Source organism: Scomber japonicus, chromosome 21 (genome assembly GCF_027409825.1).
Source record: "Scomber japonicus isolate fScoJap1 chromosome 21, fScoJap1.pri, whole genome shotgun sequence".
In the NCBI taxonomy this organism is placed as follows: Eukaryota; Metazoa; Chordata; class Actinopteri; order Scombriformes; family Scombridae; genus Scomber; species Scomber japonicus.
This window is the reverse complement of record NC_070598.1, coordinates 22,561,075-22,585,312: the sequence shown is the minus strand read 5'-3', so window position 1 is coordinate 22,585,312 and position 24,238 is coordinate 22,561,075. Positions and strand designations below refer to the sequence as shown.

Here is a 24,238-nt window from a genome sequence, read left to right as displayed (position 1 = left end):
TCCTTCACACTACTCATTTTATAATGAGAGTTTAGGCAGTATGGCAAAAATACATAGCAAGTCACTTTTTGTAAAACATCCAGAATTCCTTTAAACACACACACAAACATATCATTTTACAATTTGCTGTAATATAAAAGGATTAAGTAACTATGGATCCCTTTCCCCTTAATTCTGTGCAAAAGCCCAACTTTTGATGCAGTTAACTGTAACATTGGGTACAAAATTTGTGGGAATAGTGTAAGTGTGGTCTGACCTATCTAACAGACATAGGTGTGAATATGTTAAACAAGATAATGACTGATTATTAAATTATTTAACTTTAACCACAACCAGGACACCTTGGAACATTATTTCACATTATTTATTTCAAATGGAGTTTTAAATGTAGAGCTTTATTTATCAACTTCTGGCCACTAGAGGACAGTAAGTCTTCCAACCAGTTTTTAAACGAAGCACCAGTGATCTATCTCTTCCTGTGTTTGAGCTAAACCACATGATGTGTTCATGATGTAAAGCTAACACCTTTGTTTTGGGCATAGGTAACTGACATATGGATGTTGTAATGGTTTATATTTTGGCTTCACTTCTGCTACAGACAGCATTATATTCTTCAGAGTTTGTCACTGCTCAATTCATTTTGTGTACTTTTTGTGGACATATTACTTCTGCTGACCTGATCAACAGAAATATACTTCTTTAACCCTGGGAAGCGTTTTACCATCATCTGTCTGAAGTAGTTTTGGAACTTTTTCCCAACAAATGTATAGAAGATGGGACTGATGCAGAAGTAAATATAGGCAAGATTACGAGTGACTTGATCTGCATAACCTCTCCTCTTCCTTTCCTCACAGGTCTGGTGTTCATTGTCAGTCAGTAGTACAACATTGTATGGGATCCAGGAAATATAAAATAACAGGACAATGACAAATATCAACCTGACTGTCTTGAACTTGGTAACTAATTTGGATGATATGACAGTGATAGCAATCCTAACATAGCAGTACACAATAACAATCAGAGGAAAGAGCAAGAAAAGAAAAAGCTGAATGTAAAATGCAGAATTTCTCAGATGGGTTATAGTATTATCTGCGAGATTACCAGGAAATTCCTGACAGAGTGTTACGTTGTCAAGGCCGTAGTAAAAACTTCTGTATAGAATCATGGATGGGATGCACGCCAGACTGCTGACCAGCCACACCACACCACAGCAGAGAAATGCGTAGCGTTGACTTCTCATTCGTGGTGCACCCAAGGAGTAAACGACTGCAAGGTGTCGGTCAAAGGTCAGGAGAGCCAGAAACAGGACAGAACTGTATAAGCCCAGGTAGTAGACACTGCCTACAATCTTGCACATAACGTTGCCAAAGATCCAGTTATAGAGCTGATTGTACACTCCCAGGAATGGAAGGCTGCTCATGAAGATCAAGGAGGACATCACTAGGTTCAGCAGCAAAATGTTGGTCACAGTGGTCAGCCTCTCAAACCTAACAAATGACCATTTACATTGTTAAATGTTAAAAAAAGACAAGCATTTTTTACAGTAATATTTTGCAACTTAACAATATATTTGGCAGAATGATTGGTGGAATAGAAATATATCTAGGCATCTTTAGCATCGATTTTAGACAAGCCTGATAACTAGCTAAACCGCTTAAAATTTGTTGAATGATATGTAATTCTACTGTATTTTGTTTGTAATTTTTTGTATCACAATGTTGCTTTTTTATTTTATATTTGTGTTGTGAAGTCCTGGCTTGAAAAGTCCTATATGAATAAAATTATTATTAATATTATACTGGAGTCCTGACATTGTAACTTGATGCCACTGTTTAACCTGGCACCTTTGAGAAGAACATTTCAAGGAAAATTAAATGCAGTCACGCATTTATTTAAACAGTCTATGTCCATTTCCAACTTTCAGAACTGGTTTGCATGGAGATTGAGAGATTCATTATGAACTGTAACGGGTATGGAGTGAACCCAATAGCAGCACAATAGAAACAGGAACTTGCATGAAACAGTCTTTATTCAGCAGAATAAGCACAGCAGGTCAGAGGATGGCAGCAGAGAACCAGGTCCAGGTGAGCATGGCAGGTAAGGGGGGAAACTCACTGCTAATGGAAGTCCCGCTGGAGAAGTGAAGCTGATCAGGTGGGTTTCTTGATGAGCAGAAACCGGCCAAGTGCCAACCAGCCACAGGCAGACGAGGAGCAGAAAACAGACAAGCAATACTCGAGGTCAGGGACAGAAGGCTGGTGGGTTTACCGGGACTGAGACGAGAGGCGGTGGTCGGTGGCAAGTCGGGTCGATAACAGGTAAGCAATCTGGGAGTAAGTGCTGGAGAGTCAGGCATGGAAGCAAAGACAATCTGGCAAAGAGTGAGTGGAGTGAGGCTGCTCATATACTGGCTTGATTGGAGATGGTGAGCAGGTGAGAGCAGCAGGTGAAGGCTGTTAGACTGATGAGGGGTGTGGCTGAGCAGCAGAGCAGGGGAGGAGCAGAGCAGACTGTGACAGAACCCCCCCCCCCCCCCCCCCCCCAAGGGATGGCTCCTGACATCCTAAAAGTCATCAAACAGGGTGGGAGGAGGGGGAACGGAGGCGGGCCTAAAACTCCTGGGAGCCAGACACGGCCATCTCCTCTGCTGGGCGGGTGGAGGGGGTCTGGAGGAGGGTTCCACTGTGCCCGACAGAACGGTCCCCAACATCCTGAACAGGCGGGGGTAAGGTGCGGGTCCCTAGACGAGGAGACACAATGGCTGGCTGGTCGGGGTGTTGCCGATGAAATTTGGTCACAAGGGTGGAGTCAAGGATATGGCGAGCAGGAACCCAGGACCTTTCCTCCGGACCATAACCCTCCCAGTCCACAAGGTACTGAAGACCTCTACCACGCCGACGAGAGCGAATCAGGCGCCTCACTGTATACACCGGACCACCATCGATGATACGTGGAGGGGGAGGTGCTGGTGCTGGAGGGACCGGTGAGGACTGGCTTGACCCTGGATACGTGGAAGGTAGGGTGAACTCTCATGGAACGTGGGAGCTTCAACCGGACTGCCACTGGATTGATGACCTTCTGGACCGTGAAAGGCCCGATGAACTTCGGTGCCATCTTTCTGGACTCCACTCGAAGAGGTAAGTCTCGGGTTGAGAGCCACACTTTCTGTCCTGCTTGGTAGGTAGGTGCAGGTGTACGGCGGCGATTGGCAGTGGCAGTATAGCGACCCACGGAACGAATGAGGGCGGAGCGAGCTTGGAGCCATGTTCTGCGGCAGCGGCGGATGAAGGCTTGGGCAGATGGGCAGGAAATCTCCTTCTCATGGGCTGGGAACAGTGGTGGTTGATAGCCATATGCACACTGAAATGGGGAGAGGCCGGTGGCAGAGCAGAGAAGGGAGTTGTGAGCATATTCTACCCACAGTAGTTGTGATGACCAGGATGAGGGATTCTGGGAGGCCATGCATCGTAGGGCTGTTTCCAGTTCTTGGTTCATACGCTCAGTCTGTCCATTGCTCTGGGGGTGGAATCCAGAGGACAGACTGGCGGTGGCACCCAGCAGACTGCAGAACTCCCTCCAAAACACAGATGAAAACTGGGGGCCACGGTCCGACACCACATCAACAGGAAGCCCGTGCAGGCGGAATGCATGGAGTAGGACCAACTGGGCAGTCTCTTTATCCGTGGGGAGCTTGGGCGGAGGCACAAAGTGGACCATCTTGCTGAAGCGGTCCACGATGGTCAGGATGACAGTGTGGCCATCAGAGGTGGGGAGACCAGTAACAAAGTCCAAAGATATGTGGGACCATGGGCGATGAGGAACAGGAAGAGGTTGAAGCAGCCCAGCAGGAGGCTGGCGGGAGGACTTGTGTTGATTGCAGGTAGGACAGGCCTTGACAAATTCCCGGATGTCTTCCTGCAAGGTGGGCCACCAGAAACGTTGGAGAATAGCATGCCGTGTCCGTAGAACACCAGGGTGGCAGGAAAGCTTGGAGGAGTGGGCCCATAGTAGCACATCTGACCTCAAGGCTGGGGGAACAAAAAGGCAGTTAGGTGGGCAGGAGCTGGGACCCGGCTGTCCTTCTGTGGCTGCCCTCACCCTCTCCTCAATATCCCAGGTCAATGAGGCAACAAGGCAAGACGTGGGGAGGATGGACTCGGGTGTATCAGCAGAATCCTCTGTCCTCTGGAACTGGCGGGAAAGGGCATCGGGCTTAACGTTGCGGGACCCTGGACGGTAGGAGAAGGTGAAGTTGAAACGGGTGAAAAACGGGGACCAGCGGGCCTGACGACAGCCCCCACTCCAACATCTGAGGCGTCCACCTCGACCACAAACTGCCGTTCAGAGTTAGGCATAAGGAGGATGGGTGATGAGGTGAACCAATCCTTGAGGGTCTGGAAGGCTGCTGCAGCTGGGGGTGACCACTGGAAGGGTACTTTGGAGGAGGTCAGGGCGGTGAGAGGGGCTGCCACGGAGCTGTAGTTGCGGATAAAGCGACGGTAAAAGTTTGCAAACCCCAGGAAACGCTGAAGCTGTTTGCGGTTTTCAGGAACAGGCCAGGAAGTGACAGCAGAGACCTTGGCTGGATCCATCTGAATGTTGCCTTGTGCCACAATGTTCCCCAGGAAAGACACAGATGAGACGTGGAATTCACATTTCTCTGCTTTCACGAACAGAATTCTCCAGGAGGCGCTGAAGGACGGACTGGACATGATGGATGTGTTGCTCCTTGGACTGGGAGAAGATGAGGATATCATCGAGGTAAACAAAGACATATCGATTGAGCATGTCTCTGAGCACATCGTTTATCATTGCCTGGAAAACGGCAGGGGCATTGGTCAGGCCGAATGGCATTACGAGATACTCGTAGTGTCCAGTTGGGGTGTTGAATGCCGTCTTCCATTCATCTCCTTCTCTGATGCGGACGAGGTGGTAGGCGTTTCGCAGGTCAAGTTTGGAGAAAATGGTGGCCCCCTGGAGCAGTTCGAAGGCAGTGGGTAACGGTTCTTTATGGTGATATCATTCAGTCCTCTGTAGTCGATGCAGGGTCTCAAAGTCTTGTCCTTCTTCTCGACGAAGAAAAACCCCGCCCCAGCAGGAGACGAAGGAGGACGAATGATGCCAGCGGCCAGGGAGTCATTGATATAAGTCACCATGACTCTTCTCTCGGGCTCAGAGAGAGAGTACAGGCGCCCCTTGGGAGGTGAGGTACCAGACAGGAGGTCTATGGCACAGTCATAGGGGCGGTGTGGGGGCAGTGACGTAGCTCTGGCTTTACTGAAGACCTGGCGGAAATCATGGTACTCAGGTGGCACCCCGGAGAGGTCAGGTGAAGAGCTGGAGCAGGGACCCGGGGAGTGAAGTGGAGCAGAGGCATGCTGCAGGCATCTTTGATGACAGGAGGAGCTCCACTCCAGGATGGCCCCAGTGCCCCAGTCGATGTGAGGGTTGTGAAGACGGAGCCATGGATACCCCAGGATGACAGGCTGGCAGGAAGAGCTGAGGATGTGGAACTGGACTGTCTCATGATGATTACCAGAAAGCAGCAGGTGAACAGGAGAGGTCTGATGTGTGACAGTGCCCAAGATGTGTCCATCTAAGGCTCTAGCAGGAACTGGACGAGGCAGAGGAACCCGCTTGAGCCCCAGCTGAAGGACCACCTCCTCATCAATGATGCAGACATCGGCCCCAGAGTCAATGAAAATAGCCAAGGTGTGGGGCCCATCCGGGAGCAGAAGACGGCCTTGGAACAGAGGTCTCTGGCTTTGGGGAGGTGAAAGGGCAGTTGAGCTCACCAGGGGTCTCCCCAACTACTGGTGAGCTCTGGCTTTTACTGGACAGCTGGAGATGTAGTGTCCCGCTGCCCCACAATAGAGGCAGAGATTAGACTTGCGGCGGCGCTCCCTCTCCTCCGGGGAGAGGGAGGTGCGACCCAACTGCATTTACAACTGGTTCAGGATCCTCAGCCTGATGATGCAGTGGGGTGGAGTTGGCTGCTGTAGTACCCCCACGGGAGCGAGGTGGAAGAGAGCGTTGGGGGCCCCCCCTTGACGCTTCTCTCGTCGACGGGCCTGGATACGTAGGTCAATGCGGATGGCCAAATCAATCACCCCGTCCAAGGTGATGGGGGTGTCATGCGAGACCAGTTCATCTTTAATATAGTCAGCCAAACCGTGGAGGAAGGCCTCACAGAGGGCAGAACTGTTCCAACTGCTTTGGCTGGCTCTGGTGCGGAAGTCAATAGAATAATCTGCCACCGTTCGCTCACCTTGCTCCAGGCCTATCAGTCCCCTTGTTGACTCCGAACCACAATTCTCGAACCCAAAAACCTTGCGAAGCTCGGCAGCAAACAGGTCAAACGAAGCACAGGCTGAAGACCGTCTCTCCCACTCAGCTGTTCCCCACAGTCGAGCTCTGCCTGTCAGATGGTTGATGACAAAAGCTACCTTTGCCGGTTCTGTGGCAAAGGTGCGGGGCTGCAGGGCGAACAGAAGAGAGCAGTTGGTGAGGAAGGGGCCACAAGTCTCTCGATCACCGTCGTAACGCTCCGGGGTTCCCACCCGGGGCTCGGGAGCATCTCTGGGCGGTGAAGAGGCTGGTACAGGTGCAGGAGCAGAAGCCGATGCTCCGGAAGCAGGGACGGACTCAGCAGATGGAGCGAGCTGGGAGAGGCAGGCTGCTAGCTGTTGCATTTGTCCAGCTAATGCTGTTAGCGCTTGTCCATGAGTCTCTGCAGCTTGTCTGGCATCAGCAGCAGACGCAGTCATCATGGCCTCATGCTGCTGCAGGACGCCCTCAATCGTCTCGAGGCGACTAAGTGGTGAGGGATTGTGCGCTGGGTCCATAACTGGCCAGATTGTACTGTAACGGGTATGGAGTGAACCCAATAGCAGCACAATAGAACCAGGAACTTGCATGAAACAGTCTTTATTCAGCAGAATAAGCACAGCAGGTCAGAGGATGGCAGCAGAGAACCAGGTCCAGGTGAGCATGGCAGGTAAGGGGGGAAACTCACTGCTAATGGAAGTCCCGCTGGAGAAGTGAAGCTGATCAGGTGGGTTTCTTGATGAGCAGAAACCGGCCAAGTGCCAACCAGCCACAGGCAGACGAGGAGCAGAAAACAGACAAGCAATACTCGAGGTCAGGGACAGAAGGCTGGTGGGTTTACCGGGACTGAGACGAGAGGCGGTGGTCGGTGGCAAGTCGGGTCGATAACAGGTAAGCAATCCGGGAGTAAGTGCTGGAGAGTCAGGCATGGAAGCAAAGACAATCTGGCAAAGAGTGAGTGGAGTGAGGCTGCTCATATACTGGCTTGATTGGAGATGGTGAGCAGGTGAGAGCAGCAGGTGAAGGCTGTTAGACTGATGAGGGGTGTGGCTGAGCAGCAGAGCAGGGGAGGAGCAGAGCAGACTGTGACAATGAACCATGTATCACTGGCTGTCACTGATAATGGATTGATAACTGCTCTACATTTCAGAATAGGTTGTGCACTACTGGCTCAGCATTGTCGGTGTTTATGGTGATAAGTAATGTGAGCTGACAAAGTTGGCATCAAAGTTAAAAATGTATGCAATTATTCTACCTGAGAGTGCCACCCATATATAGAGTAGTCTGTTGAGGGAATTTAGTGCCATCATGTTACTATTTCAATTTGAGTTAGTTAGCTAGCACATGTTAGCATGCTAAATTGAGGTGGTCACCACAATAAACATTATACTTAACACTAGCATGTAAGCAATATAATTTGAAAGCATGGTTCTTGGTTATTAATTAACCTCAACCAGAGATAATTTGTCCAGACAAAGGAAATGTTTCTGCCAAAAGTATATTATGAATCCAATTTTTAAGGGGAGTTTCTAACTGCTACCATGATAAGATTAACATAACAAATGTGGTGTTTGTCTTAAATAGAGAATCTCTCAAATATCTTAGTTACACATACATGGTAAGCCTATGCCAAACACACTCATATCTGGCTCGATATATCATCATCACATTGTTGTGGTTTAACTATATGCTTACCATTATCAAAATTGTTATTTTGTTTATAAACTTTTTTTTCTATCATTTACAGAGGTTAATGCGTCAAGGACCAATAATGATATAAATTTTGTTTCATTTCAGTTGTGCCTGCCTTACATTATACCTCCATGAAGGTTATTTTTTAAGAGGTATTGATTCCACTTCATGGTCATTTTGGAGGCTGTATTTTGTGTTGCTGGTATATTATAGAACACTGTACTTTGGGGTATTCAGATATGCTTCCTACCTAATTTACATCAATGAGTGTGGCTAAAATGGTGCTTCACTTGCATTATAAATACTCAATTGTAAAAACATATATCTAAAATGTATTTGAGCCTTTAACTATTAATTCTGGACTTCTTAAATGTATAATATTTTTTTAGTATTAAATGTTATTGGTAGGGTTCACTTTATACAAGGGATTGTAATCCAGCACTACCGTTTTTTATCTAATCTCAGTGGTATCAGCCTCACTGTTCACTCTCCTAACACTGTATCAGAGATGTAGCAGCTGTTTTTCTGTTGTATATTTAACTAAATATTTCACTAGTGTTTGCTGCCCCCAGAATTATGGGACTGTAGTATTAAATCACATTTGTTGCTGAATTGTAATGATTACAACTTTAATTTATTCTTATTACACATTTTAATACAGTAATTCACAGGTAATTGTAGTAAGGGTTGTGTGTACTTTACAAGTTTTCAAATGATACATTTTCTTCCTCTAATTTCTTTAAACTGTTAAACTAACAATTAGTTTCATATTCTTTCATATCTGCTGAGTTTTGTTTGTCCACTCACCGATGGATGATGACCAGGACCAGCCCGTTGCCAACCAGACTGAAGAGAAACATGAAGTAGTAGATGAAGGAAATTTGAGCTCCCAGATAGTTTACAGCTTCACTATCACATGGTTCTACTGGCACCCCATAGCTGTCATTGCCATTGTAATTATCCAATGTTGTATTTTCCATCTTCTCCTCAAATGTAAGCAGGGAAATCTGTGAGAAACACAAATGTAACAGTCATATATACAACATTCACAACATGATGCAGTGATGCAGTCAATATCAAAGCAACACTGTAAAATTAGCAGCTGTATAGTAGAATATGAGAACTATCAATCTCTGCATGCATGCAAATAAGAAGAGCTAGAAAACAATCCCTTTAACTGAGAACCTCCAAGGAGCCTCAGAGGTAAATCAGATGTTTGTGGGAATGAGGATCAGGCTAAGCTGAGCTGACTTACCGCCTGGCCAGCAGAGAAGCTTCTCCTTGTTGTCTGACTCTGAGGACCAGAGAGCTGTCTGACTCCCAGCTCCTCTCAAGTCACTCTATAATGAGACAGCCAGATAAGGGAAGGAAGTACCAGAAATGTGTGTTTCTGTGTATGTGTGTGTTTTGGGGAGGAGCAGGCAGGCGAGGGGGGGGGGGGGGGCTGTCGTAGGATAGTTTTGGGGACAAATTTCAGATTAAAGTTCAGTTAATTGGGAATAGTGTGTCCAAATGGGACAAAAGCCATGTCCCCTGATGTCAAAATGCAGATGTCTGGGTCAGTGCTTAAGGTCACAGTTAGGGGGTTAAGTTTAGGGTTAGCATTAGACAAGTAGTGGTTATAATTTTGGTAAGGTTGAGTCTTCAGGAAAATTGTGTCTATGAATTTTCCCCAAAAGTGAATTAGGAGAACGCGTGTATGTGTATGTCTGGGAGGAGAAGGGACTGGCTGACAAAGACAAGGTTGAGCCCTTTAGAGCACAGCAGAGAACTGAAAGAATACTTTCTTCTACCAGAACCTTCTGTGTATCAGTGATCAACATGAAGATGAAATGAATGAGGAAGCTGAGTTTTTTTTACATGAAGTGTTTATTTTACACCAGATCTACACAGGAGTCATAGAGCAAGCCACAGTGAGTGAGTGTTGTACAATTTCTACACAATAACTACAACACACAATCATTGCATTTACAGTAAATAAAAGAAAATAGACTTGACATAAAAAAAGTTGTCAGTTACCAGCCTCATTGTTACATTTACCTAAATACAAAGCTCTTAGTTATCTATGACAAATATGGAGATAGTCTGTACTATCTGTGTGTGTGGGTGTGTGTGTGTGTGTGTGTGTGTGTGTGTGTGTGTGTGTGTGTGTGTGTGTGTGTGTGTGTGTGTGTGTGTGTGTGTGTGTGTGTGTTTCTGTTTGTGTTGTTTTAAAAATGTGCCCAGTTCCCTAAGCACTTGACTAGATTACCCATGAAAATATGCATTACATGAAATGTGACCAACTTTCCAGAGAATAAAACATCACTGTACAATATTAGCTGACATGATTCATTATAAACAGAACTAATAACAAGAACATAAACAACAACAAGATTAAACCAATGACAAAATCAAAGCAGATATAGATACAGGCATGGAAAATGCTGATTCATGACTCACTGTTTTGGAAAAGCTCACTTTATATGGACACGGCCAATACTGGTGTTCAGTAAAGAGTTAATTATGCACAGTTAATCCTGCTCTTATCATAACAAAAGCTTTACACTTAACACTTCATTTTTCATGTAGAATTTAGTTATGTCTAGTGGAACAGATTTAGCAAGAATGGAATATAATATTTACACATATGTCTTAATTAGTGTAAAATCCTAAGATTTTTGGTTTTGTTACTTTAGAATGAGCCCTTAATGTGTACATACAGAGTGGGTCCCCTTCTACACAGAATACCATGTTTGTACAGTAGTCCAGAATGGACAAACCAAACACTGGCTCTACTTTATAGTTCAGATCTTTATTTTATCTCAAGGAGAAATTGGGAAACACTGACTCTACAGAGGGCCTTTCACATTTTTTGTAAGTTCTGTGGCCACCATAGATTCTCTTACATGCACTAGAGGCCACTAAATCCTTCACACTACTCATTTTATAATGAGAGTTTAGGCAGTATGGCAAAAATACATAGCAAGTCACTTTTTGTAAAATATCCAGAATTCCTTTAAACACACACACAAACATATCATTTTACAATTTGCTGTAATATACAAGGATTAAGTAACTATGGATCCCTTTCCCCTTAATTCTGTGCAAAAGCCCAACTTTTGATGCAGTTAACTGTAACATTGGGTCCAAAATTTGTGGGAATAGTGTAAGTGTGGTCTGACCTATCTAACAGACATAGGTGTGAATATGTTAAACAAGATAATGACTGATTATTAAATTATTTAACTTTAACCACAACCAGGACACCATGGAACATTATTTCACATTATTTCTTACAAATGGAGTTTCTCAGCTTTAAATGTAGAGCTTTATTTATCAACTTCTGGCCACTAGAGGACAGTAAGTCTTCCAACCAGTTTTTAAACGAAGCACCAGTGATCTATCTCTTTCTGTGTTTGAGCTAAACCACATGATGATGTGTTCATGATGTAAAGCTAATACCTTTGTTTTGGGCATAGGTTACTGACATATGGATGTTGTAATGGTTTGTATTTTGGCTTCACTTCTGCTACAGACAGCATTATATTCTTCAGAGTTTGTCACTGCTCAATTCATTTTGTGTAGTTTTTGTGGACATATTACTGCTGACCTGATCGACAGAAATATACTTCTTTAACCCTGGGAAGCGTTTTACCATCATCTGTCTGAAGTAGTTTTGGAACTTTTTCCCAACAAATGTATAGAAGATTGGACTGATGCAGAAGTAAATGTAGGCAAGATTACGAGTGACTTGATCTGCATAACCTCTCCTCTTCCTTTCCTCACAGGTCTGGTGTCCATGGTCAGTCAGTAGTACTACATTGTATGGGATCCAGGAAATAAAAAAAAACAGGACAATGACAAATATCAACCTGACTGTCTTGAACTTGGTAACTAATTTGGATGATATGACAGTGATAGCAATCCTAACATAGCAGTACACAATAACAATCAGAGGAAAGAGCAAGAAAAGAAAAAGCTGGATGTAAAATGCAGAATTTCTCAGATGGGTTACAGTAGTATCTGCGAGGTTACCAGGAAATTCCTGACAGAGTGTTGCGTCATCAACGGCGTAATCAAAACTTCTGTGTAGAATCATGGATGGGATGCACGCCAGACTGCTGACCAGCCACACCACACCACAGCAGAGAAATGCGTAGCGTTGACTTCTCATTCGTGGTGCACCCAAGGAGTAAACGACTGCAAGGTGTCGGTCAAAGGTCAGGAGAGCCAGAAACAGGACAGAACTGTTGAAGCCCAGGAAGTAGACACTGCCTACAATCTTGCACATTACGTTGCCAAAGATCCAGTTAGAGCGCTGATTGTACACTCCCAGGAATGGAAGGCTGCTCATGAAGATCAAGGAGGACATCACTAGGTTCAGCAGCAAAATGTTGGTCACAGTGGTCAACCTTTCAAACCTAACAAATGACCATTTACATTGTTAAATGTTAAAAAAAGACACAAGCATTTTTTACAGTAATATTTTGCAACTTAACAATATATTTGGCAGAATGATTGGTGGAATAGAAATATATCTAGGCATCTTTAGCATCCATTTTAGACAAGCCTGATAACTAGCTAAACAGCTTAAAATCTGTTGAATGATAGGTAATACTACTGTATTTTGTTTGTAATTGTTTGTATCACAATGTTGCTTTTTTATTTTATATTTGTGTTGTGAAGTCCTGGCTTGAAAAATCCTATATGAATAAAATTATTATTAATATTATACTGGAGTCCTGACATTGTAACTTGATGCCACTGTTCAACCTGGCACCTTTGAGAAGAACATTTCAAGGAAAATTAAATGCAGTCACGCATTTATTTAAACAGTCTATGTCCATTTCCGACTTTCAGAACTGGTTTGCATGGAGATTGAGAGATTCGTTATGAACCATGTATCACTGGCTGTCACTGATAATGGATTGATAACTGCTCTACATTTCAGAATAGGATGTGCACTACTGGCTCAGCATTGTTGATGTTTATGGTGATAAGTAATGTGAGCTAACAAAGTTGGCATCAAAGTTAAAAATGTATGCAATTATTCTGCCTGAGAGTGCCACCCATATATAGTCTAGTCTGTTGAGGGAATTTAGTCACCACAATAAACATTATACTTAACACTAGCATGTAAGCAATGTAATTTGAAAGCATGGTTCTTGGTTATTAATTAACCTCAACCAGAGAGAATTTGTCCAGACAAAGGAAATGTTACTGCCAAAAGTATAATATGAATCCAATTTTTAGGGGAGTTGCTAACTGCTACCATGATAAGATTAACATAACAAATCGGGTGTTTGTCTTAAATAGAGAATCTCTCAAATATCTTAGTTACACATACATGGTAAGCCTATGCCAAACACACTCATATCTGGTTCGATATATTATCATCACATTGTTGTGCTTTATCAATATGCTTACCATTATCAAAATTGTTTTTTTTGTTATAAGCTTTTTTTTCTATCATTTACAGAGGTTAATGCATCAATGACCAATAATGATATTAATTTTGTTTCATTGCAGTTGTGCCTGTGGTTGTATCTGACTGAACCATCACTGAGTCCAACTAAGCTTTGTGAACAAAGAAAGTGAGGCTGGTTTAGAGATTTCATTTGTCATTTCTGAGCTCTGAATGGGCCAATAGAAAAAGAAATAGAAGAGGGTTCTTTACTTTCCTTGAGCTCTCACCCTTATCAGCATAGCACCCAGGCATAGCATCTCTACAACCGTCAGTAATACACTGTATTATAAACACTCCTACAGCCCAAGGCCGAAGGAGACTTTGCCGAGTTCATCTCATTTGTGTTTCCACCAACATGAGAAATATTTTTACACTTCCTTGCTCACAAAGGTAGAAAGATTTCAGTGGTGTAGACAGTGACAGAGTAGAGGAATTCTTAGAGGGCTTGGAGAGATGAACTTTACCTACTGAAGAGCTACAGTATTCCTCTCTTGGTGGGTGCAAGAATAAGAAGCTCCTAGCATGACTTCATTGTTTGATAAACTCTCAGTCTGCATCAACCTGTCTGTTCTGTTTCCCAAATATCTTACACTGGTAAAATCATCGATCAACATGCATTTTACTCTCAGTTGCCAATTTATTATACATTGCAGTATGTAATAATACAACTGCCCTACATTATACCTCCATGAAGGTTATTTTTTAAGAGGTATTGATTGTACTTCATGGTCATTTTGGAGGCTGTATTTTGTGTTGCTGGTATATTATAGAACACTGTACTTTGGGGTATTCAGATATGCTTCCTACCTAATTAGGCAAGGCAAGGCAAGGTAGTTTTATTTATATAGCGCATTTCATACACAATGGCAATTCAATGTGCTTTACATAAAGCACACCCACCCCCCATAATAAAAACAAAGTACAGAAAAATAGAAAGACATAAATAAAATCATTGCAGCATAAAATAATAAATTAGCTTTAAAATCATTAAAAGGACAGAGAGTGCAAATGAAAGATTAAAATGTAAAGTGCTTTAAAAGAGCTCAATTGTAAGCACAGGAGAAGAGAAGTGTTTTTTTTTTGTAATCAAAGTTTTTTATTGTTTTTCCATGTGAGAAACACACCATATAGCATACTCATCACATTTTACAACATGTAACAACACTTAACACACTATAGCAATCTGGGCATTACAATAATAATACTAATAATAATAATAATAATTAAAAAACAAAAAACAAAAAAAACACATGAAACACATACACATACATAATAGGTAAAATAGGGTGGGGGGGGGGGCAGGGGGGTGTTGGCTTAGATTAAGCTAAGCTTGATAATAACATTAATTATGGGGCACTAGTCAGTTCAAATTGAATAAAATGCAGGAAATGAGACCAGACCTGATAGAATTTACCCTTACCATCGTTCAGCCTTGCAATAAGCTCTTCAAATGAGGCTGTGTCTGTCATTAGCTTCAGCCAGTCAGCAAAACTAGGCTTTACTTGGCTTTTCCAGTGTCTAAGAATGATTCGTACTGCAGTGATAAACCCAGCTAGTGTCAGAGCGGATTCTGCTTTAGAAACCCCTGGTGGCAAAAGGGACCTATCTCCAAGAAGACACAGCTGGGGGGATTCTGGCAATGGTGTGGCTAACCAATCAGCAATAGTTTTAATGATCTGTTTCCAAAAAGGAAAGACCAGGGGACAATCCCACAAAAGATGGAGGTAGGAGCCTGTGTCGCTCATACACTTCCAACACAGACTGTCCTTCATTAATCCCATTTTATGCAGCTTGACTGGAGTATAGTAATACCTGTGAATAACCTTATAATGTGTGAATTTGCTAATCGCATCCCTCACTGGCCACCCTGCATTGGAAACTAACTTTTCCCATGCCTCTTCCTCAATGTTTGAGTTCAAGTCCCTCTCCCATATTATCCTCAAATGATTAGAATGGCCATACAAACTATCTGCCATGATTCTATAAAAACTAGAGGCATTACGGACCAACTCAGGCAATTTCAAATAGCAGAGCAGCTTATTAGTGTCATTATCAAATGAGACTTTAAGACTAGTCACACAGCTCCTGAGCTGTAAGTATTTCCAGAAGTCTGCTTTATCCATCAAACAGAAGTTTTGTTTAAGTTCTTCAAATGACAAAAACAGACCATCAACATACAAGTCACTAATCCTGTTGATGCTTTTATTCAGCCAGGTTGTCCATACAAAAGGCTGCCTTCCTACTTTGATTGATGGGTTATTCCATATGGATGAATACGTTTGCTTATATTGGGATATATGCAGTTGCTTATGCACTTTTGCCCAGGTCTCCCTAGAATACTGCAAGATTGGGTTTGGATGCCACATCTTCTTAACAGCTTGTGACAAAGCCTCAATAGTCCCAAATGGAGACACCAGTTCCCGCTCTATATCCAACCAACTCACAGCTGAACTTTCACCACACCAGTGCTTAGCAATTTTATTTACCTCAAAAGCTGTCCTGTATAGCTCCACATTAGGCAAAGCCAACCCTCCCTTGTTCCTAGTTGTATATAATTTTTCCAGCTTAATACGTGACTTCTTGCCTTTCCACAGGAAGTCTCTAATTATTTTGTTGTACTGCTTAAAAAAAGAATCTGGGACAGTCAGTGGCACCATCATGGATATGTAATTCACCTGTGGAGCAACTATCATCTTAACAGTGTTTACTTTACCCCATAAACTAAGATTGATCAGTGACCACTTATCCAGGTTAGCCTTTATAAGCTGAAGCAATGGGAAAAAATTTGCCTGGACCATGTCAGTGACAATTGGAGTAAGGCGAATCCCAAGATACTGCATACCTGAATCTATCCACCTAAATTGAAGTGCATTATTTATTGTCGGTAGACAGGTTTTAGACACTGGCATGACTTCAGACTTATGCCAATTAATCTTGTAACCTGATATTTCAGAGAAGGTTTCCATAATCTTCAAGAGCCTGGGAGCTGAGGAGACAGGATCTACAGAAAGCCAAAGGATGTCATCTGCATAAAGGAACAGTTTATGCTCCCTACCTCCTGCTCTCACCCCTCGTATGCTTGTGTCTGATCTGATTGCCATTGCAAGTGGCTCGAGAAATAAAATAAATAATAGTGGGGAGAGAGGGTCTCCTTGCTTAGCGCCTCTTGATATATTGAAAAAAGATGAAACTACCCCATTGGTCAACACTGATGCCTTTGGTTCTGCATATATCAACTGAATCCATTTGATGAAGCCAGGTCCAAACCCAAATGTCTCCAAGACATGAATCAAAAAACGCCACTCCACCCTGTCAAAGGCCTTCTCTGCATCTAAGGAGAAGGCAGCAACAGGTTCACCGGCCTCTCTGTTTTGCCACATGAGGTGGAGTAGACGTCTCAGATTATCAGAGGAAGACCTTCCTTTTACAAAGCCCACCTGATCTGGGTCTATAATACATGGGATAATCTGTTCAAGCCGTGTAGCCAGAACTTTAATGAGAATTTTATAGTCTACATTAGCCAGACTAATGGGTCGGTAGCAAGCCGGATCTAGAGAATCCTTTCCTTTCTTGAGAATGACAGAAATTACTGATTCATTAAGTGTGTTAGGCAGCTGACCGGCTGATGAAGACTCTGAGTACACCTTTGTTAAGACAGGCGCTATGATATCAATAAACAGTTTATAATACTCAACAGAAAAACCATCTAATCCTGGAGCTTTACCTGACTGCATTGACTGAATGGCTTTTCTAACTTCATCCTCTCTAATTGGAGCTTCCAACCGCTGCACTTGTTCTGGCAACAGCCTAGGGAACTGGATACTGGAAAACCATTTTTCCAATTTTTCAGTGTCAAAAACCGTGTCTGATGTGTAGAGATTCTTGTAAAAATCCACAAACACCTGATTAATTCCCTTAGCTGAGGTAACTATATTTCCAGTACTTCCTTTAATACCAGGGATTGCACTTGCAGTCTCCCGTTTTTTTAGTTGTCTAGCCAACAGTTTACCAGACTTCTCACCGCTTTCGTAGAAGCTGGCCTTAAGCCTGAACATTGCATATTCCGCCTTCTTGCTGTATATGCAATTTAAGCTATACTTCAGCTCACACACCTGTTTCAACAAATCTTCACTATAGCTTTCTGACAGTTCTCCCTCTTTTTGTTTTATCTCATCCTCCAGCTGGCTGATTGTCGCCCTATCTTGTTTCTTCCTTTTTGATGCTTCAGCAATGATTTTGCCTCTAATAAACGCCTTTGAGGCCTCCCATACTGTGCCCAGTTTTGAGACAGAACCAATATTAATCTGAAAGAAGTTTGTAAGATCTTCTGAGAGTGACTGTTTAAATACTGTGTCTTGTAAGAGAGATACATTGAGTCTCCATCTATTACTTTTGATTTTTTCCATGCAAATAGATACAGTCAGCTCTACTGTGGCATGATCAGTTAGTGCTATTATTGTACTATCAATTACTGATTCAACCAGGTCCTTAGAAATTACAAAATAGTCGATTCTACTGTGTGATTTATGGTTATGTGAGTAAAAGGTATATTCCCTCTTAGTAGGATTCATCAGTCTCCAAACGTCGACCATGCCAAGGTCCTCTTGGAGTTGACACAATGCTACTCGACCCTTAGATGGTGTCTGGGAATACTTGGATCTATCCAATATAGGGTCTGGCGTCTGATTAAAGTCCCCTCCCAGTATTGTACATCCATCTTCCAGTGCCCCAAGAAGTGTATTAGTTTTGTGAAAGAAATCAGGGTCATCCTCATTAGGGGCATAGATATTACATATATTAATTTTCTTTCCATTGATTACAGATTCAATACAGATAACCCTCCCTTCGTCATCCTTGTGCTCTTTAAGCAAAACAAATTTCAATTTCTTGTGCACAAGTATTGCGACACCTCGTTTCTTAGTATCAAATGAGCTATGAAAGACATGGCCCACCCAGCCCTTTTGAAGTTTCAATGCCTCTGAGTTTCTCATATGAGTTTCCTGTAAAAGTGCCACGTCTGCCTGCCTTGATTTAAGATACAGCAAACATTTTTTCAACTTGGTAGGATTCTGTGTCCCATTTATATTCCAAGAAATCACTCTAATATGACTGTTACTGTTACCCTGTGTAGTCATGGACATCACGCGCCCTCATGTCATACTGCCACCACCCATCAGTAGGGATAAGGGAGGGGAAAAAATAAACAAACAAACAAACAAACAAAAAAGCCCATAGACTGTAAAAGTCATACAACAACACACTCCAACCTGGACGTACCCTTGAACCTAGGGTAAATAACACTACCACCCCATCTTCACCCACAGTCCCCCATGCAATCTGACCATCCAACCCCATGGGGGAAAGCCCTCCCTTGATCTGGTCCATGAGGTGCTTATCCAATGGTTACCTTTCAACTCTCCCAACCCAAATATTTAAGCCCTATCAACAGAAATGGTCCACACGTGTAAAGCAAAATCAGTCACCTCAAACAAACAAATCAAAAACTTTTGGTCATATTCCTGTTAGCTATATGGCTAAGTAATTACAAGTGACAATAGCAGCAAATCTATGAAAACTTATTTTGCAAGTGACTTGTGTGAGACAAAAATTAAAAACACAACAGGGGGAAAAAAAACAAGGTTAATTTTCAAGACAATAGCACTGTAAGTCCTAGACTATTGAAAGACCTGTCATCCACAAACTGCACGTTTGTATTAAGAAAACAAGCCTACCCACAGTCACTCCAGGCCTTCTGTCTCCTTGTTAAGGAATTGTAGTGCTTTCTTGTGGTCTACAAAAGTCATTTTCTTCCCCTTCCAAGTAAAGAAAAGTTTCGCTGGGTAGGCGAGTGTAAATCGAATGTCCATCGCGTGAAGTTTCTTCCGAACGTCAGTGAATTTTCTCCTCTTCTCAGCCACGGCTTTTGTCGCGTCTGGAAAGATTGAGATCTTGGCCTCTTCCCATTTCAGCGTAGTCTTGCTCTTATATTTCCCCTTAGCGGCGGCCATCACTCGATCCCTCTCCAGTAGAGAATGAAATCTCATAACGACTGGTCGCGGAGGGGACTCCTCATCCGTTTGAAATGGCCCTGGTCGATACACCCGTTGTAGCTCATTTTCAGCTAGCTTCACCCCCAGAACGTCATCAATGAGCTGACGAGCTAGCTCCCTCAGATGTTCACCCTCATTTTCCTTTAATCCAACCAGCCGCAAATTCAGTTGTCGGTCCTTATTTTCTGCATTTTGCATGACTCTCTCCAACTCCTCACAATGCTTTGCTCTTTTCTGTAATTCAGTCGCCAGCCTGGCATTTTCAGTTTCCAAGTCCATAATTCGGCTGTCAGCCTCATCCATTCTTTCATATATTGCTGTAATGTCCATGCTAGTTTTAGCTTGTACTCTCTTGACTTGGGAAACATCCTCTTGTAGCTCTTTAAGTATACCACTAACCTGAGCCATCTCCTGCATTGTTTTCTCCAAAGTAGCCTGAAGTCCGGCCATAGCATCTGTTGCAAGACTAGGAGCACTGGTTGAGCTGGTTGAATTGGATCCTGTCTTGGATGTAGCGCCACTAGCCATACTAGCATAGTTTATTCCTTGCTTAGCCGTTCTACTTTTCGACGTATTTGCCATGAGGGGAGGGAAAAGACGCGAAATAGACACTCGTACTCGCACACACTTGTGATACTACACTTTACACTTTGTTGCAACTTAAAATATAGGCTTAAATTATCGAGTGTACATGAAAATAGGAGATTTTTTTCGGGAGGAAAGTTCTAGGCGACCATCTCCTCCAGCAGTCCCACGTGACTCCTCGAAGAGAAGTGTTTTTAACCTGGATTTAAAAGTGTTCACAGTTCGGGCTGATTTCAGTTCTGCTGGTAGTTTGTTCCAGTTGTGTGCAGCATAACAGCTAAAAGCTGCTTCACCATGTTTAGTTTGAACTCTGGGCTCAACTATCTGACCTGAGTCAGTAGATCTCAGAGCTCTACTGGGTTTATATTCTGGACCTAAACCATTCAGTGATTTGTAGACCAGTAGCAGAACTTTAAAATCTATTCTATAGCTGACTGGGAGCCAGTGTAAAGACTTTAGAACTGGAGTAATGTGCTCTGATCTCTTTGTTCTGGGTAAAACTTGAGCTGCAGCGTTCTGAATGAGCTGCAGCTGTTTAATGCTTTTTTGTGGGAGTCCAGTCAGGAGACCGTTACAGTAGTCGAGTCTACTTGAGCTGAAAGCATGAATCAACTTCTCCTGGTCTGTTTGAGACATAAAACCCTTTACTCTGGATATGTTCTTAAGCTGATAGAAGGCTGTTTTGGTGATTGATTTGATGTGACTGTTGAAAGTCAAATCTGAGTCTATCAGCACGCCAAGGTTTTGTACTTGGTCCGTAGTTTTTAGAGAGAGTGACTCGAGATGTTTACTGACAGCAATCTTCTTCTCTTTATTGCCAAAAATAATGACCTCAGTTTTGTCCTGATTTAATTGAAGGAAATTTTGGTTCATCCAATTAGATACTTGCTCTAAACAGTGACACAATGACTGTATTGGACTGTAGTCATCTGGGGACAGTGATAGGTATATCTGTGTGTCATCTGCATAACTGTGATAGTCTACATTAGAGTTCTGCAGAATTTGACCCAAGGGCAGCATATATAGACTGAACAGAAGGGGTCCAAGAACTGACCCCTGAGGAACTCCACATGTCATAGCCACTCGATCGGATTCATAACTTCCAATGGTCACAAAATAACTCTGCTCTTCCAAGTAGGACCTGAACCAGTCTAGGACTGTTCCACTGAGTCCTGCCCAAGTTTCCAACCTGTTCAACAGTATACTGTGATCCACAGTGTCAAACGCAGCACTGAGATCCAACAGGACCAGAACTGACACCTTGCCTGAGTCAGTGTTCAACCTTATGTCATTTAACACTCTAATAAGAGCTGTTTCTGTACTGTGGTTAGGTCGGAAGCCTGATTGAAATTTGTCAAAAAGTCCACTGGAGTTCAAGAAATTACTGAGTTGATTAAAAAACACTTTCTCAACTATCTTGGCTATAAAAGGAAGATTTGAGATAGGTCTGTAGTTGGTTAACATGGAAGCATCCAGCGTTCTCTTTTTTAAGAGTGGCTTAATGGCAGCTACTTTTAGGAGTTTAGGAAACACACCTGATTTAAGTGAGCTATTTATTACTTGTCGCAAATCTGTTTGGACAGAGTTCACAATAGTTTTAAAGAAATCTGATGGCATTGTGTCAAGACAGCATGTTGATGGTTTTAGATGCTGCACTGTTTCCTCTATGGTTTTTTGGTCAACTGTTTTAAATTCTGACATTGCAGTTGAGTTATTCCTGGGAGGTCTGAGGGATTGTGTCATTTTATTGTTTTGTTGATTTGTGTTGATATTTAACCTTATGGACTGGATTTTTTCACTGAAAAAGCAAGCAAATTCATTGCATTTTTCTGTGGAAAGGAGTTCTGCAGCTATCTGTTTAGGGGAGTTTGTAAGCTTATCAACCGTAGCAAACAGAGTATGAGTGTTGTTGATGTTCTTATTAATTATTTCAGAAAAGTGTTGCTGTCTAGCTTTGAGTAACTCATATTTAAAATTACAAAGACTTTGTTTGTAGAGGTCAAGGTGAATTTGAAGTTTAGTTTTTCTCCACTTACGCTCTCTGCTTTCCTGCATTCTGTTTTTAAAGCCTTTATCATCATAGTGTTCCTCCATGGTGTTTTCTTTCTGCTCAAGGTTGTCTTAGTTTTAATAGGTGCAACAGCATCCATGACATTTGAGATTTTCCAGTTAAATTTATCCAGGAGTTCATCAACTGACTCTGCACCCACAGTTGGTGACATAGCTATAGCCTCCATAAACTTTGCACTGGTATTCTCATTTATGTACCTTCTCCTAACAGACACAGAGGTTAACTGAACATTTGGAATGATTTGTAAGTCAAAGAATACACAGAAATGATCAGAAAGAGCCAAGTCCTTAACATCAACAGAAGAAATATCAACACCTTTAGAGATAACCAGATCCAGAGTGTGGCCTCGAGTGTGTGTGGGCCCTTTCACATGTTGCAAGAGGCCAAAAGTGTCAAGTAGAGCAGAGAGTTCTTTGGCGTTACTGTCCATGTTATTGTCTACATGAATGTTAAAATCCCCTGTTATGATAAAAAAAGTTGTAGTCAGTGCAGATAACTGACAGCAGTTCAGCAAACTCATCAATGAATATTCCTGAATATCTTGGAGGTCTATAAATGATTAAAAAAAGAACTTTTGGATCACCTTTTAATAAAAAACAGAGATGTTCAAAAGAGCTAAAATCACCTAATGTAATTTCCTTGCACTGAAATACAGATTTAAAGATGGCAGCAACTCCCCCGCCTTTCTTACCAGTTCGACACATGTTCATAAAACTAAAATTTGTTGGTGCTGCCTCATTGAGAATAGCACAACAGCTACATTCAGTCAGCCATGTTTCACTAAGAAGTAAAAAAATCTAGATCATAGGTCATAATGACGTCATTAACTAGCAGTGATTTGTTGGCGAGCAATCTGATATTGAGTAGAGCTAACCTTGTGGAGATAACCTGTCTGTTAGCCTGCTCCTGTCCACTGATTTGAGTCATCGGTAGAGTGGTTTCATTCCCATATTGTCCATTTACCTCCACGTTGACTTCAAGTTGCTGAATTTTCGTCTCCAGTACCACTATCTTCTGGAGAAGTTTGTGGTAATCATCCGTGGAAAAAGGAGGCATCTTGCTGCTAATTAGCTTAGCTTAGCTGAGCTCATCAATCCCAGTCACTATAGTGCAGGCTTGTGCTGCTGATAGGCCACACTCACGAAGTAAAAGAGTTTAAATAATAGTGGTAGCCTTGAGATACTTTCATAAATTAAGTTCCCAGTGATATAGAAGTATCCAGGACCTGCTTTCCATAAATTTTGTAGCAAGAGGACAGGATTTCAATGGAAAAAAGAAAAGTAAAGCGGAGAGCAAAAGCGAAGCGTCTGCACTCAAGCAAAGCAGGAAGTAACTCTCATTTACACCAATGAGTGTGGCTAAAATGGTTCTTCACTTGCATTATAAATACTCAATTGTAAAAACATATGTCTAAAATGTATTTGAGCCTTCAACTGTTAATTCTGGACTTCTTAAATGTATAATTTTTTTTAGTATTAAATGTTATTGGCAGGGTTCACTTTACACAAGGGATTGTAATCCAGCACTACCGTTTTTAATCTGATCTCAGTGGTATCAGCCTCACTGTTCACTCTCCTAACACTGTATCAGAGCTGTAGAAACTGTTTTTCTGTTGTATATTTAACTAAATAGTTCACTAGTGTTTGCTGCCCCCAGAATTCTGGGACTGTAGTATTAAATCACACTTGTTGCTGAATTGTAATGATTACAACTTTCATTTTCTCCTATTACACATTTTAATACAGTAATTCACAGGTAATTGTAGTAAGGGTTGTGTGTACTTTACATGTTTTCAAATGATACATTCACTTCCTCTAATTTCTTTAAACTGTTAAACTAACAATTAGTTTCATATTCTTTCATTTCTGCTGAGTTTTGTTTGTCCACTCACCGATGGATGATGACCAGGACCAGCCCGTTGCCAACCAGACTGAAGAGAAACATGAAGTAGTAGATGAAGGAAATTTGAGCTCCCAGATAGTTTGCACCGTCACTATCACATGGTTCTACCAGCTCCTCATAGCTGTCATTGCCATTGTAATAATCCAATGTTGTAGTTTCCAT

The 24,238-nt window shown here is 42.5% G+C and overlaps 2 protein-coding genes across 2 annotated transcripts; both read right to left on the bottom strand.

Moving 5' to 3' along the window:
- Window positions 1–511: 511 nt before the first annotated feature.
- LOC128382366 (C-C chemokine receptor type 3-like) lies at window positions 512–8,972 on the bottom strand (the record flags this gene model as incomplete). Its single annotated transcript, XM_053342362.1, has 2 exons — window positions 512–1,487; window positions 8,827–8,972. Coding segments are annotated over 2 exons (1,020 nt in total), but the record flags the coding sequence as incomplete, so codon positions are not given.
- Window positions 8,973–11,551: 2,579 nt separating this feature from the next.
- On the bottom strand, window positions 11,552–24,238 carry LOC128382365 (C-C chemokine receptor type 3-like). The gene is made up of 2 exons (XM_053342361.1): window positions 24,066–24,238; window positions 11,552–12,422 (listed from the first exon to the last, which is right to left on the bottom strand). Exons 1-2 carry the CDS (start codon window positions 24,236–24,238, stop codon window positions 11,552–11,554), a joined length of 1,044 nt encoding a protein of 347 aa, XP_053198336.1.

Coding starts and splice junctions, on each gene's coding strand:
- LOC128382365 (XM_053342361.1), bottom strand. CDS start 24,238: ATGGAAACTACAACATTGGATTATTACAATGGCAATGACAGCTATGAG. Junction 12,423..24,065: donor GTCCTGGTCATCATCCATCG/GTGAGTGGACAA, acceptor GTCATTTGTTAG/GTTTGAAAGGTTGACCACTG.